This window comes from Silurus meridionalis, chromosome 27 (assembly GCF_014805685.1).
Source record: "Silurus meridionalis isolate SWU-2019-XX chromosome 27, ASM1480568v1, whole genome shotgun sequence".
In the NCBI taxonomy this organism is placed as follows: Eukaryota; Metazoa; Chordata; class Actinopteri; order Siluriformes; family Siluridae; genus Silurus; species Silurus meridionalis.
In genome coordinates, this window is record NC_060910.1 from 18735981 (window position 1) to 18750980 (window position 15000).

The 15000-nt window shown below is 44.8% G+C and overlaps 3 protein-coding genes and 1 long non-coding RNA gene across 10 annotated transcripts in view; 2 read left to right on the forward strand and 2 right to left on the reverse strand.

The window, feature by feature from the left end:
* The first annotated feature begins 209 nt into the window (after positions 1-209).
* lrp13 (low-density lipoprotein receptor related-protein 13) lies at positions 210-7530 on the forward strand. Its single transcript, XM_046841992.1, has 18 exons — positions 210-330; positions 983-1141; positions 1339-1551; positions 1628-1860; positions 1971-2100; positions 2829-3016; positions 3197-3380; positions 3469-3678; positions 3755-3929; positions 4013-4214; positions 4318-4482; positions 4615-4818; positions 4930-5467; positions 5643-5762; positions 5851-5949; positions 6140-6373; positions 6483-6936; positions 7275-7530. Exons 1-18 carry the CDS (start codon positions 255-257, stop codon positions 7390-7392), a joined length of 3702 nt encoding a protein of 1233 aa, XP_046697948.1. The 5' UTR covers positions 210-254; the 3' UTR covers positions 7393-7530.
* Positions 7531-8296: 766 nt separating this feature from the next.
* rchy1 (ring finger and CHY zinc finger domain containing 1) lies at positions 8297-10671 on the reverse strand. The gene is made up of 8 exons (XM_046841988.1): positions 10575-10671; positions 10275-10394; positions 9960-10075; positions 9773-9851; positions 9588-9691; positions 9180-9209; positions 8971-9091; positions 8297-8805 (listed from the first exon to the last, which is right to left on the reverse strand). The coding sequence occupies exons 1-8, from the start codon at positions 10626-10628 to the stop codon at positions 8707-8709; spliced, it is 723 nt and encodes a 240-aa protein (XP_046697944.1). The 5' UTR covers positions 10629-10671; the 3' UTR covers positions 8297-8706.
* Positions 10672-11369: 698 nt separating this feature from the next.
* Positions 11370-13309, forward strand: LOC124380751. Its single transcript, XR_006924726.1, has 5 exons — positions 11370-11384; positions 11492-11656; positions 11851-11905; positions 12551-12649; positions 13051-13309. It is a non-coding gene; the product is annotated as an uncharacterized LOC124380751 (long non-coding RNA).
* Positions 13310-13404: 95 nt separating this feature from the next.
* idua (alpha-L-iduronidase) overlaps positions 13405-15000 on the reverse strand; it is a 4553-nt gene continuing 2957 nt past the window's right edge. For all 7 annotated transcript variants that reach the window (XM_046841967.1, XM_046841961.1, XM_046841962.1 and 4 more), the window contains 6 exons: positions 14982-15000; positions 14317-14440; positions 14113-14238; positions 13940-14016; positions 13734-13834; positions 13405-13571 (listed from right to left, as the gene is read on the reverse strand). The exon at positions 14982-15000 is cut by the window's right edge and continues 201 nt beyond it. In XM_046841967.1, the coding sequence (XP_046697923.1) occupies positions 13471-13571; positions 13734-13834; positions 13940-14016; positions 14113-14238; positions 14317-14440; positions 14982-15000 (548 nt within the window). In that variant the 3' untranslated portion in view covers positions 13405-13470. The remainder of the gene's footprint in view (positions 13572-13733; positions 13835-13939; positions 14017-14112; positions 14239-14316; positions 14441-14981) is intronic.

Consider the following 15000-nt stretch of genomic DNA (forward strand, 5'->3'; position numbering starts at 1 on the left):
TATGGATCTGGTTTCAGTTAATTAACAATAATAATCAGACTTCAGTATGAAAAAGATCACGGATTAAATAATCAGGTGAATATTTGTGAAATTATTGTTTTTATATATCTGTAAATAAAAAAAACCCGAACCTTCTTCTCCCTGTACCAGGACCTTCCATCAAAATAATTAATGACTGAATAATGACAGAAGATTGATGCGCAGGTGGAGGTGTATAAATATGCGGCGCATGCGCAGGACGCGTGTTTGCGGCCATGCAGGTGGTGCAGGTGTTGTGGACGCTGTGGACGCTGAGCATCGCGGCCTGGACGCGCTCTGAACTTCTCTCAGGTCAGATTACAGCCACATCCATCTCTATAACGTGTTAAAGTGCTGGTAGACCACCATGTTTACATCTTCTGCAGACCTAAGATCAGATACTGGAGTCAAATCAGCTGCTTCTTTTGGGAGATGTTCAGTGTAGCTCCAGGAGGAGAAGCTGTGCAGTCAGGTGTAAGGGCTTTGAATCCTTCAGACTCGAAGGGTCAGACTGAGGAACACACATAACGTGTGGAATGGAGTCAGGATTAATTCAGATAAACGCAACTCTTAAATTACTTCTGTACTCATTATGGATCATCTAAAGTCTGTTGACTGAGAACAGAAATAAAAAAACCTGGGTAAAGTTTTAGGTTTTGTCACTTAGTGTTTGTGTTCCTCACACAGCCCATGTGTTTCCATGCCTCAGCACTTCTTTGTGTCCACCAAGACCCTAAGGTCGCTGTGTTTCTAAAACCCCCATTTCTAATCTTTTTGAAGTTTCTAATCTTCGGTTGTGTCTGATCTGATCTGATCTATATATAAACAGTAATCAGATGTGTATCTATAAACACTCGTACACACTGGAGCTTTTTCTCATTTCTGGTTCTCTGTATTTGAGCAGTTCATGGGGTTTGAAAGGTTTGTGGTCACGTTGATCTTCACGTTGTTTCTCTCTCTGTAGATGGGAGTGTGAGCGCTCAGGAGCCTCTGCGCTGTAGGTTCGGCTCCGTTCCGTGTAAAGATGGCAGAGCGTGTGTGCTTCACCTCCATGTGTGTGATGGAGAGGTAGACTGTGCTGATGGCTCTGATGAAAGCGACTGTTCCTCAGATTGCAGTGTGGGTGAGTCTGAGATGAACCTCTCAGGTCTGATTGGTTAATGAGGTTCAGCACATGAACACTGTAAAACCTGAACATATGAAAAGTTTCATACCAGCAGCCCTGTTCATTATCATCATCTACCACCTTCATCATGCAGTTTTCCAGTGAAATTCCCATCTGGATGTTCTTTAATCCTGTGTGTCTGTGTGAGATCTCAGGTATGTTCCAGTGTGCTCATGGTAAGATGTGTATTGAGAAGAAGCAGTTGTGTGATGGAGTGGTCCAGTGCCAGGACAGATCAGATGAAGTAGGCTGCTTTAACCCGGACGAGGGCTGTTTTCACCGCTGTGATAAAACACGCTGTGTTTCTAACTCCTTCATGTGTGATGGAGAAGCAGACTGTGAGGATGGCAGCGATGAAGCTGATTGTGGTAAATGAACTTGAATGTTATGAGGTTTAAACCCAGAGGAGATGTTTGGCGTTCACATCCTCGTCTGTCTGATCAGGTGATGGGAGCTGCAGCAGTGCAGAATTCCAGTGCAGCAGCGGTCAGTGTGTGTCCACCAGCATGCGATGTGACGGTTACCCAGACTGTCAGGATCACTCTGATGAGGACGGGTGTGTCTCCCAGCTGGACTGTGCTGCTGATCAGCATCGCTGTCTCAACAAGCAGCAGTGTGTGCTGAAGGAGTGGGTCTGTGATGGAGACAACGACTGCAAGGACATGTCAGATGAACAGGTGAACATCATGTTCTTCATCCTTGATGCTTTAAGAGGATGTGTGTTGGTCCTGAACTCTCTTCGTGTGTGTGTGTGTGTGTGTGTGTGTGTGTGTGTGTGTGTGTGTAGAACTGTACAGAGCCTGCAGTGCAGTGTGGAGAGTTTCAGTGGCCATGTGCGTCTCGTACTCAGTGTGTTCCTCAGAGCTGGCGCTGTGACGCCACCAAAGACTGCAGAGACCAGAGTGATGAATCAGGATGTGAGTCAGAACACAAACACAACTCTTCTGCATCAACATTCTTGAGGCGTATCTGGCAACCCATCCACTTCCTCAATGTCTCGAGTGTTTCTCAGTGCCCCGGAGTCTCGATGTTTATTCAGCTTCACTCTGATTTATTTCTGTGAGATCTTTTAAGTAAAGGAACATGTTGGTGTGTGGAACATTTTGCTCTCCATCCTGAACTCCACATCCTACTAATGGAAACGATCGTCCTGTTTAATGTGTGTGTGTGTGTGTGTGTGTGTGTGTGTGTGTGTGTGTGTGTGTAGAACTGTACAGAGCCTGCAGTGCAGTGTGGAGAGTTTCAGTGGCCATGTGCGTCTCGTACTCAGTGTGTTCCTCAGAGCTGGCGCTGTGACGCCACCAAAGACTGCAGAGACCAGAGTGATGAATCAGGATGTGAGTCAGAACACAAACACAACTCTTCTGCATCAACATTCTTGAGGCGTATCTGGCAACCCATCCACTTCCTCAATGTCTCGAGTGTTTCTCAGTGCCCCGGAGTCTCGATGTTTATTCAGCTTCACTCTGATTTATTTCTGTGAGATCTTTTAAGTAAAGGAACATGTTGGTGTGTGGAACATTTTGCTCTCCATCCTGAACTCCACATCCTACTAATGGAAACGATCGTCCTGTTTAATGTCGTGTGTGTGTGTGTGTGTGTGTGTGTGTGTGTGTGTGTGTGTGTGTGTGTGTGTGAGAGACAGGTAAGCTGGAGTCCTGTCCTCCTGATCAGTACCAGTGTGATAGTTTGGAGTGTGTGGACCCGTTGCTCCTCTGTAATGGTAAAGCTGACTGTGAAGATGAATCAGATGAGGGAGGAGCCTGTAAGAGCGCCACATGTTCTGACCAGTCACGATGTGCACACGACTGCTACATCACACCTAAAGGAACTGTAAGCCTCTGACTCTGAGAAAGTTCTGTAGGAACACCTGCTTCATTTACTCCCTCAGATCTTAACTCATGAACCACCACCTAGATCTTCTAATTAAAGCCGTTTACAGAAACCAGGTTTATGCTCTTGATTTTTGTGTGTGTGTGTGTGTGTGTGTGTGTGTGTGTGTGTGTGTTGCAGCGTTGCCTGTGCAGGAAAGGGTACGAGCCAGTAGATGGAGGTGTGGAGTGTGTGGATGTAGACGAGTGTGTGAAGACTCCAGATGTGTGTGATCACGCCTGTAAGAACTCGGACGGCTCGTACGACTGCTCCTGTAACCAGGGTTACGTCCTGGAGCCTGACAGACGCACCTGTACGCTTACAGGTAAAGTGATCATGTGACCAATGACTCATCAGTACGCTATAAAGATGAAGAGATCTCATGTGATCATCTGTTCATCATGTGCTTTCAGGAGAGCTGAACCTGTTAGTCTCTATACAGTCAGATGTCTTCCTCTTCAGTCTTGGGAGCTCCAGCCTGGAGGTTCTCTCCTCTGAAACTCAGCCCGTGCTCTCCGTGGATTACGAGTGGAAGGAGCAGAAGGTGTACTGGATCAACTCTGAAGCCGAGTCTGTGATGTGGACTACGCTGGACCAGAAGAACAGAGGAACGCTAATCCGAGGTGCAGTCTGACCCCCTAAACTCCACATCATGTGTTAAGCATGGAAAGATCAGCTATAAGAATTGTGTACTTGTAGGTATCAGGACTGAGTGTGTAGCAGTGGATTGGGTGGCTCAGAACCTGTACTGGACCGACAGAGCAGAAGGTCAGATCAATGCTGTGAGGTTGGACGCTTCTAAGCCGGAGCCTGTGGTTATTGTGGACAATGATGTAGACGAGCTGCGATCGTTAGCTGTGCTGCCTCAGAAGGGGTAATGTCTCATATGGTCTTCAAAGCTCATGTAGATGTTTGTAACGTGTGTCCGACACCAGTAACACGGTGTTTCTGCGTCAGGGTGATGTTCTGGTCAGAAACGGGACCTGAGGCTCAGATCGAGAGAGCAGGGATGGATGGATCAAACAGAAGAGTGTTGGTGAGTCGCCCTGTGCTCTGGCCAGTGGGTTTAGCAGTGGATCTGCTTCAGAACCGACTCTACTGGACTGATGAGAAACTGCACTGTATCGGATCAGCCACACTGGATGGAGATGATGTTAAGGTACGATTCACACCCTGATTTCTTGAGCAGCATCTCATGTTGCTGTTCAAGTTTTTTATTTTGACCATATTAATTCTGAGATTTAAAAACTTGTATCTTGAAGATCCTGCAGCTGATGAAGACTCTGAGTCCGTTCTCCATATCAGTGTTTGGAGATTTGGTTTACTGGTCTGACACTCGAAGGGGGACCATCCAGAAAGCTCAGAAGACGACCGGAAAGCAGCAACTGGTGCTGCTCAAACGGCTCGGCCAACCGTTCAGTATCAAGGGAAGTACCACCAGCGTCCTCTAATGGAGAGCTCTTTGTTCTGCAGTTCCTCCCTGTGATTTTATGACCTTGAGATCCCCTTGTGTTCCATAAGTGACTAATGACAGTACGTGTGTTAATCCGTGTAAACAGGTGATTCATGCATTACTGCAGCCGAGTGTGGAGAACCCGTGTGTGTTACAGAGATGTTCTCACCTGTGTGTCCTCGCACCTGCACTGAAGGCAGTGTGTAAATGTCCGTCTCCACTCCTGCTGGATAGTGATGGACAAACGTGTTCCAAACCAGATGATGATGTTTCCTTTCTTCTGTTCATGTCCCCTAAATCAATCTCTCAGGTACACACACACACACACACACACACACACAGTCTTGTAGAAATATTATGTGCATTCTCTATACAGTGCTGTGTGTGTGTGTGTGTGTGTGTGTGTGTGTGTGTATTTCAGGTGTATGTAGACAGCAGGAAGTCTGGCATTGGTCTTCATGACTGGCCGGAGCATCTGAGCTTTGATCTCCCTGAAGCCAGAAGAGCCTCAGCGTTTGACCTGGTTCTGAACGAGCGGACTCTGTACGTCTGGGACTCGGCTGCCAGTTCTGTGGGTGTGTTTAAAATGGAGAAGGCATCAGTAAGGTGGTGTGAGACCCTGTTTAAGCTGAGGTGGGGCTCCATAGCGGTGCTGGCGGTCGATTTCAGCACGCTGAATGTGTTCTGGAGTTCCAGAGAGCAACCTGGAGTGTACGTGACGTCAGAACATGGAACACACACGGCCCTGATCGTTGACCGAGGCACGGTGCGCTCCATGGCGCTGCACCCTCAGACAGGCCGACTGTGCTTCACCAATGCTGAGCTGCAGGGAGCAGGAACACGTCTGGAGTGCACCTACATGGACGGAAGGAACCACACGATGGTTTGGGATGGAGCTGTTAATCCAGTCTCTCTGAGCTTCTCGAGCGATGGGAACAGGCTTTACTGGGCTGACACTAGTGAGTGATGTACTGGTTTATTCCCTCAGGATTGTGTTTCAAACAGCAGTGTAGATGAAATATTAACGTACCTCAGGATCATTAACTCCTAAGTGGTGCACTGCTTCTTCAGAATGTAACTGTTTATTCATTTGGTTTAAATTGTATATTTTAAGATCATGGATTTGTCCTGCAGGTCTGGGTCTCATCAGCTCCGTTAGAATCGATGGATCTGAACTCAAAGTATTAAGGAGTGAGGAACCTGTAGTGGCCTTCACTTTAGCCAACAATGTCCTCGTCTGGATCACAAAGACCGGTACCCCATCCCCCTTTTCCATTTCACCGCTTCAGAAATGTAGTGTTTGATCAATTCCATGGCACTGGTGTACTGTACGTCTCTGCAGATTCCACCAAGTGCTGGTTCAGTGAGGATCATCAGACAGCAGACATGTGGTTTACAGTGAAGAAGGAAGTGCTGGACATCAAGGCTTTCAGTCAGAACGGTAAGAGGAGTTCTGTATGTATCTGCACCCACTGTTTTTACAGGGTTAAATATTAAATCTTCAGCAACAACGATGTTGATTTTAGTATTTCAGACACAGAACAGACCTCCACTATAAACATAAAGTGGATCTAATGGATGATAGAGTTCTAGGCTTTTATCATGATGTTCACTGTCTCCTGTATTTCCAGGCACTAATTTGTGCTCCAGTGGAAATGGAGGGTGCAGTCAGCTGTGCTTGGCGTTCCCTGGTGGAAGGACCTGCCGCTGTGGGCGGGGTTTCCTGCCCACCAATGAGACCGGCTGCGTCCCCGACTCGCGATGCCCATCGGGCACTAAGCCGTGTCTTCGTGGAGAGCAGTGTGTACCCCTGGAGCAGGTCTGTGATGGTGATCCGGACTGTGCTGATGACTCCGATGAGATCTGTGAGGAAATGGTTTAATTTAAGCGACGTTTCAGCATGTTGTGTTTTTAAGAAAGAATCTGGACATGAAAGACTGTTTACTATGGAGACTCTTCTCCTTTTTGTTCCAGGTGTCCACGATGAAGCTGAAGGTGTCAAACCAAAAGTTCATCCCAGCTCTATATCTCTACTTCCACCAAGACCAGGAGCTTCTGATGACCCTGGTTTAGAAAAGAACATTGACTCCAGTGGTGGTCTGTCTCCAAAATCCACTCCTCTGTATGTTCCTGGTGTAGTGAACACTTCTAAATCTCCTAAGCCTGACGTGAACGACATTAAGGTGGAAAGTGTGGACTCGGAGTCGTGTGGGACGAGGATGTGTAACGGGAAAGGAGAGTGTGTGCTGTTGGATGGACAGATGACGTGCGAGTGTGAGTTGGGGTACAGAGGAGACCACTGCGAGTATGAGGTTGGAGGGATGATTCAGGGGCCGGTGATCTACGCCACTGTGGGACTGGCTGTCGGGGTCCTCGTCCTCGGGGTGATCGTGGGGATCATTCAGAAAAACAAAGCTGCAAATCGCAGGTAGACCATCCTGATGATTCAGTCAGAACACATGTTCATACACGTTACTTCTACTACCATCATCTCTACAGGGGTCTTTTACAAGCACATTATCAGTGCAGATGGAGAGGAACCGGTTTCAGCTGGTTTATTTTCACTTCCTTTAGTTTTATCAGGTTTTTTTTATTATTAAAGTTAAAGCTGCATATTAGATCCAGAGCAGATCATTTGATGATGATCATTAAAACTGTGTTCCAGTGTTTATGTGGATGGTTTGGAACACTGGAATCTGTAGTTGAGCACTAACGTGTGTGTGTGTGTGTGTGTGTGTGTGTGTGTGTGTGTGTGTGTGTTTGCAGGCAGGCCCGGCCCATCGTGAGGGAGACGAGTATGAGGGAGCTGTCGAACAGAACCGAGACCACGTCCACGCAACACAACACCAAATCCACAGATCCAGAGAACCCGGAGGTCCGCTGAAGATCGAGACGCGGCGATTATTCGACTGCTGTGTTTGTGTTTTAGCCTAGCGCTGATTTCCTCTCCACCACAGGGGTTTAGATCATGTGCAGCTTCCTGTGCAGCCTCTTGCTATGAAATAAAGTTGCTGCTGTTTGAGCATTGCTGTGAAATTTCTTCTGAAATGAAGGTTTCTACTGATTTTCACTCTACATGTTTTATACAGAGAGCAGCTTCATGCTTGATATTTGCTGGAGTCTGTGGGATCTGAAACACCTTCACTCAAACATCAGCCTGATATTTGGTAACCACATCACAAACATGAAACTGTAGAGAAAATCATGGTGTTAATATTTACACCAGTCTGGAGATCAGAACCCAGTATTAATCACCTTCACTCAGAGTTCAACTCTAAAACATGTTTACATCTGGGAACATCTGGAAACTGTTCCCACAAGCTCTGACTTTATCAGCTGCAGTGCTGGAGTCAGTATAACTGCGATTCCTCACTGCACTACAGATGACCTGTTAGCATCCAGGCTAACATGCTAATATCTGAATAGATACACTCGCTAAAACACGATGAGATTGTGTAGCTGTTTGTGTTTCTGCTGCTGCTGTTACTCACTGTGTAAAGGAAAAGTGAGAAGTTTAAAAGTGGTCCATAATCACCATTAACTTCCTGATCGAGATGGCGGGAAACCTGTTTCAGCAAAATGATTTAAAATCCTTAATTTAGAAGAAATAAATCACTAGTTCCATTAAAACATTTACATTTTAACCATGAAACTTCCTCATTATTATAATAAGTTCCTCAGAGTTCTGGTGTGTGGTCATGTTTAACTCGTATCTCTATAGAGATCTTCCTAAACTACATCAGACCCTGTACAGGTTCACAGAACATGATCACTGAAGCAGCCAGTGATGGTTCTGATCCATTCTGTTTATTCATTGAGCAGTTTACTCACTGGAGAGAAGATCTGCTTTATTACAATATACACAGTTCACCTTTTCTATCATTAAACCACTGACTCTTGAGGAACGGTGCAGGAACATGAATAAATATTTGTTCAAGACGATGTGGTGTATTCCGTTAACATCACGCGGTCTCCTACAGAACGAGTAGGATGGAGCTGAAGGAGAAATCCAGCCTCTGACATGACGTTTTCATCATCTGTCCCGACATGTCAATGCTCAAACGTTCAGAACAAAAAAAAACAGTCTGTGAAGAAGTAATGACATCAGCCATCACTGAGGAGGAGATCATCACGGGCTGAGCAGGATGAAGGAGAGGAGTAGATGTTCTTCAGGCTCAGGTGTGGATCAGATGCTGATTTAATCCTGTGAGGTGTTATAAGAGCCACACGTGCTGCACTTCATCCCCAACACGTGGAAATCTGCAGTACAGCGGCTCTGACAGTCGTTACACAGGATCTGTCTCACACACACACACACACACACACACACACACACCTCTGATCATGCTGTGTAATGTTCAGTACAATCAGACACTAGAATGACAGAATTGCTCTTGTTTTGTGTTCCGTGTGTGTGTGTGTGTGTGTGTGGACTCCCTCTGAGGCACGTGTTAACGACTACCTTCATTTTCCGATTCTTGAGCTCAGGTGGCATGGGGCACTGTGCGATCTCCACGTCTCTCTGCTCCCAGAACCCCTCCATATCCACTGCTGAGTGCATGCACAGGGGGCACCGATACGCCCTGAAACACATGCCCACCGGACGTTTATTCACTACACACTATTAATAATTACACTACTACACAATAACGTCGTACAACACAAACTTACCCGTTTCTGCACATTAAATCAAAACACGTCCTAAAAAAAAACACAGGAAACACTCCAGTCATGTACACAGTGATGTAGAGGTGCTCGAATGTGTTCTTTATAATAAACACCATTAGAGACGCTTCAATACTACAATTTATTCTATTAACAAACAAAAAAATACAACTGAAGTAACAACGCTTTCACAGCGATTAGGAAAGTGCTGCCACCTACAGGTGTGTTTCAGTACAGCAGCGTATGAAATTCAGCGAAATAACACACACCGGTATTTTTCCAGTATCAGCATAAACAAGTGTGTGTGTGTGTGTGTGTGTGAATCTGAGAGTATAATGTGCACTCATGTGCATGTGTGTGTTTGAGAACGCTGTGGTGGTGATTATAGTGTGTGTGTGTGTGTGTGTTTCTGACTTGTGCAGCAGGTGACCACAGGGCATGACGTGAGCTCGGATCCTGGACGTGTGAATATCCTCCATACACACAGCACAGTCCTGCCTCGACACGTTCTCCACACACTGACGTCACAAAGACACACGTCAATAACACGTCACTCAGCAATTATACGACATCCAGAGGCTGCAGATGCACGTCTCTACCTTGTGTTTGCCCTGCAGATCATTAGCTAAACACAAATTACACTTCTGACAGTGGAAGAACTTCTCCCTCGGACCGATCCTGCAGACAAAAGAAGAAAAGATGGAGAAGCACATCAGAGTCAGAGAGAGAGAGAGAGAGAGAGAGAGAGAGAGAGAGAGAGAGAGAGAGAGATCAAGCTCCACTCACCTGCAGATGCCACAGGGCTCACAGTGGAACTGCTTCTTGTTTCGATCATACAGGTGACAGATGTTGCAGTAATACTCACTGAAGATCACACCACAACCCCCACACACCTGCTGAGCCTGGAACACACACACACACACACACACACACACACACACACACACACACACACACACACACACAACTTGAGGGTCAGAGCTCCCTAACATCTCACTGAAAGAAAGATTTTAGTCTGTTAGCGCTGTTTACTGTGTGTGTGTGTGTGTGTGTGTGTGTGTGTGTGTGTGTGTGTGTGTGTGTGTTCACACTGAGCTTCACCTCCTGGATGGAGTCACACACGGCACATTTCACCTCTCTGACCTGGAACCGGTCCATCTTATGATCTTCCTCATCATCATGACAGAGACGACACACGTAGAACTTCTCACAGCAGGGAGCCTGGAGAGAACACACACACACACACACACACACACACACAGTAAACAGCGCTAACAGACTAAAATCTTTCTCTCTTCTGAAATCTTTACATCACACATTAAATTCTTCAAAATTATGAATCTACACCATTTAAACATTCTTCACACACATTTACACTAAAGTTCAACAAATAAAACTCACTTTTAATAAACATTTGCGAACATAATGTTGACATCCTGCTGCAGTGGCCGCCATGTTTTATTCAAAAGCCCAAAGCTTTATTTAACACCACCCACATCTACAGCACATATACAATTATTATTCAGATTTAAAACACCACACAAGTGTAGAACAAACATGTTATTCTTTACATTTAATATAATTCAGATACATTTATAATCATAAACATACATACATACATATTAAAATAGAATCAATAATATATTTTATAACAATAATAATAATAATAATAAAATAAAAATAAAATCATTATTCATCAAATAATCACTCTTTTTTTTATCAAGTTCTACATTAGCATGAAAAGTGTATTTCTGATGAAATAACCTTCATGTATTTGAGAAATATTATAGTTAATAATCAGTTAATATAATAAATGATAAAATGTAATATGATTTATATTTATATGTGGTCTTTTATATAGACTGAATCGAAAGTAAACATAAACTATGGCACATTGAGCAGGTTTTTATTAGAGATATGGGTTTTAGTTACAGATTTATTATTTACTTAAAAGCAAATAAACTCTTTACTGTGCACTTAAATGAGTCGAAAGTCTGGACATCTTGTCATGTTGTTTTATACCCCTGTAGATTTATATTAATAAATATTAATAAATGAAATTAGTGCTGATCTGTTTTCTACGCTCACACACACACACACACACACACACACACACACACACACACACACACATTGTGGTGTAAAATCATGAGTTGAATGCTACTGAAGGAGATATTTATCTTATTAGATGTAAATGCAGAGTGATATTCGGTATTGTGTGTAAATTCTTTCATCTGAAACAGAAATAAAAGTAAAAATTCAGTAAAATACGGATTAAAGATAAACATTAACATTACACTGCGCTCCCTCTCCGCTAGGGGGCAGCAGCTTGTACATCCGGGTCCGTCACTGCGGTGACGTTAAAACTAAGCGTCAGGAGTTTCCCGTGATCCTTTGCTCCAGCTTGTCCTGACCTCTGTAGTCTGTGTGCTAGAAGACGGAGAGAAATGGTGCCTCCTGTGCAGGTTTCTCCTCTTATTAAGGTCTGTTATTACGCCTTATTACGTGTAGTAATGCTTTAAAGTCGGATTTGATCATATTTTCTTTAAATATGTTTGTTTATTGTGCTGTCGTGTTAAAGCTAATGCTAACAGCTAACCGGGGCTCAGACAGGGGTTAATGTGGCAGGTGTGTGTTATGATGAGTGTTAATGAAGAGTGTGTGTTTGTGATTACAGACAGCCCGGTACTCGGCTCTGATTGTGGGGCTCATCTACGGTAAAAAGCGCTATGGTGAGTGTGTGTACACACACACACACACACACACACACACATATACAGAATTGAGTATCTACAAGTCGAATCTTGGAGATGTGTGTGAGGTTTCAGTGAAGGTAGCAGGATGTTCACCCCCTTATAGTCATTATATTAAAGATGTATGGTCTTTTGTGGAGTGACCTACACCTGAGCGGTTATAGGGTTAAGGGCCTCACTTAGGGGCCCCTGAAATGGCAGGTTGGTGAAGCTGGGTTTTGAACTCATGACCTTCACATCCAAAGTCCACTGTTACTCAGTCTGTACAGGCGTATAGACGGGTAAATACATGTAAATACAGGTGTTATCAGTGAGTAGTGTATGAGGTTTGGGTTTATTTCACCTTGTCTCTCTCTCTCTCACACACACACACACACACACACACACACACACACACACACACAGCTGGAGTTTAGTCACATCTGTGCTGTAACACTGCAGACTGAGGAGGTGAAGAAGTGTTTAGAGTCTGATCTTTAATGTGAAACTCCACACTGACAGTTTGATTTTGTTCTTATATTAGTGTTAAAGCAGGACTGATGTGGGGGAATAACATCATTCAGCTAATCAGTAATGAGTATTTTCCGTCGCCATGGTGATGTATTTCTCGATGCGTTTGTACAGATTACCTGAAGCCCATAGCAGCGGAGGAGAGGAGGATCGAGGAGGAGGAGAAGAAAGTGAGGGAGGAACAGGAACGCATCGCCAAACAGCTGGCTGAGGGTAAAAACTTTTGAGCTGTGAATTAAAGCTGGACTTTTCCTCTTGAATCATCTGAGTAACGTTTCTGTAGGACACTGAGGATCAGATCTTTTACTAATGAATCTCCACAGGGTTTTAGATCTCTGCTCTGATCTACTGTTACTCAGTAAAAACAATTCAATCTGCTTTTACTCTTTATGTAAAACTTCTGATCACATGACCAGAGATTTCCAGTTCCAGTCTGATCATGTGATCAGATTATTGACATGTAAGTGTCTTATTTGTTTAAAATCCTCAGTCCTGTGTGTGTCTGTAGCTCATATCACACACCTGATCATCTCCACACGTCTCATCCTGCAGTCTATAGCTCCCTGATCTCTCTCTCTCTCTTTAACTCGGTCCTTTTCTTTTTCCTCCACCAGCGAATGAAGACACGATCCTGAAGTGAGTGCTCTGCAGTGTGTGTGCTGTGATTATGGACCCGTTCTGGAGGTCTCGCTGTTCTTCTCTTCACCTTCCTGTACGTTATTCCTGTGTTAGTAAAACATCACAATCCATGAGCACGTGTTCACCTGCGTGCTTCTTCTCTCACCTCATGAGTCTGGAGACTGGGATCAGTTCCTGCCATCGCCCTGATCACGATTATGTATAATTAATAAATCAATAAATAAATTCCCTGAATTGAGTGTGTGTGTGTGTGTGTGTGTGTGTGTGTGTGTGTGTGAGCTGTAGTGAGTGTTCACACGGCCCTCTGGTTCACAATTGTAAACAAACACTTACAAATGAAACACTTTAATTAGGTCATGAACAAACACTGGTGTGTGTATGTGTGTGTTTCCTGGTCAGCAGAACTCGGTGTATCTCTCAGTAGGTGAATACACTCCTGCTCGTCCCCAGAAGTCCACAGCTCTCACTCTGTACACTCCACACACATCCAGGCTCTCTGAGGAACAAACACCAGAGGAAAACACATGGCTGAGGAACAGTCACTGATACACACTCAGGTGGATGTTGGTTTCATGTGCCTGTGGACTTCTTGGGTTGTTATTTATAATCATAACTCAAATGCAGATGTGGAGAAGTGTGTGTGTGTGTGGAAGCTCACCTGGTGAGAAGGTGTGAGAAGTGAACACAGTGTCTCTGAAGTTGATCCTCTGAAATCCAAGTCCATCTTTAGAGAACTCCACCTCGTACGTCTTCACACACCTGCACACAAACCGTGAAAGAGAGACGTGTGAGGAGAAAAGCTGTAGAACAGGACGTGAGTGTGAGACGTGGATCACTTAAAATGAAAAACCATGAAGATCTGACTTGGTGCTGACGTCATGGTCCTGCCACACAATGAGGACTTGGCCCTTAGTGATGGAGACGAACCGCACATCGTTCACCTGCACAGCGTAAAACACACCCTAGTGGTCAGAAAGTGGCAGTCTATCTCCTGAGCAGTAAAGGTGTGTGTTTGTGTGTGTGTGTGTGAGTGAGACCTGTCCAGGTGTGTTTGGGGGCTGAGCACACAGGTGGATGAGCAGTATGGAGGGAACAGGGAGCTTCACTTTCAGAGACAGAACTCCCTGAGCAGGAACCGGGATGGGGCCATCTGTCTGAGCGTCCTTCACACACACACACACACACATTACTTAGATTCAGGCACCTTTAAATGTGTGTGTGTGTGTGTGTGTGTACGTTACCTCTTGAGCCCTGAGCTGTGAGAGTTGGTGTGGTGTGGGGTAATCTGGGCTGCCCATCCGCCGCCACGCTTCATACGGGTTAGTGACAGTGTTATCCATGTAGCGCATCATGTACATCACATCTACAGCATACAGGTTCAACACCATCAGCATTACCTCAACATTAACCTCAACATTTACCTCAGTGTTTCATCAGCATTACCTCAACATTAACCTCAGTGTTTCATCAGCATTACCTCAACATTAACCTCAGTGTTTCATCAGCATTACCTCAACATTAACCTCAACATTTACCTCAGTGTTTCACCAGCATTTACCTCAACATTTACCTCAGTGTTTCATCAGCATTACCTCAACATTAACCTCAACATTTACCTCAGTGTTTCATCAGCATTACCTCAACATTAACCTCAACATTTACCTCAGTGTTTCACCAGCATTTACCTCAACATTTACCTCAGTGTTTCACCAGCATTTACCTCAACATTTACCATTTACCTGTGTTTCACTAGCATTTACCTCACGATCACCTCAACATTTACCTCAACATTTACCTCAGTGTTTCACCAACATTTACCTCAAGGACCTCCTGTAAAAATGCTGAGTCAGTGCCTGGTGCATATACAGCTGTGTGTGTGTGTGTGTGTGTGTGTGTGTGTGTGTGTGTGTGTGCAGGAGCTCCAG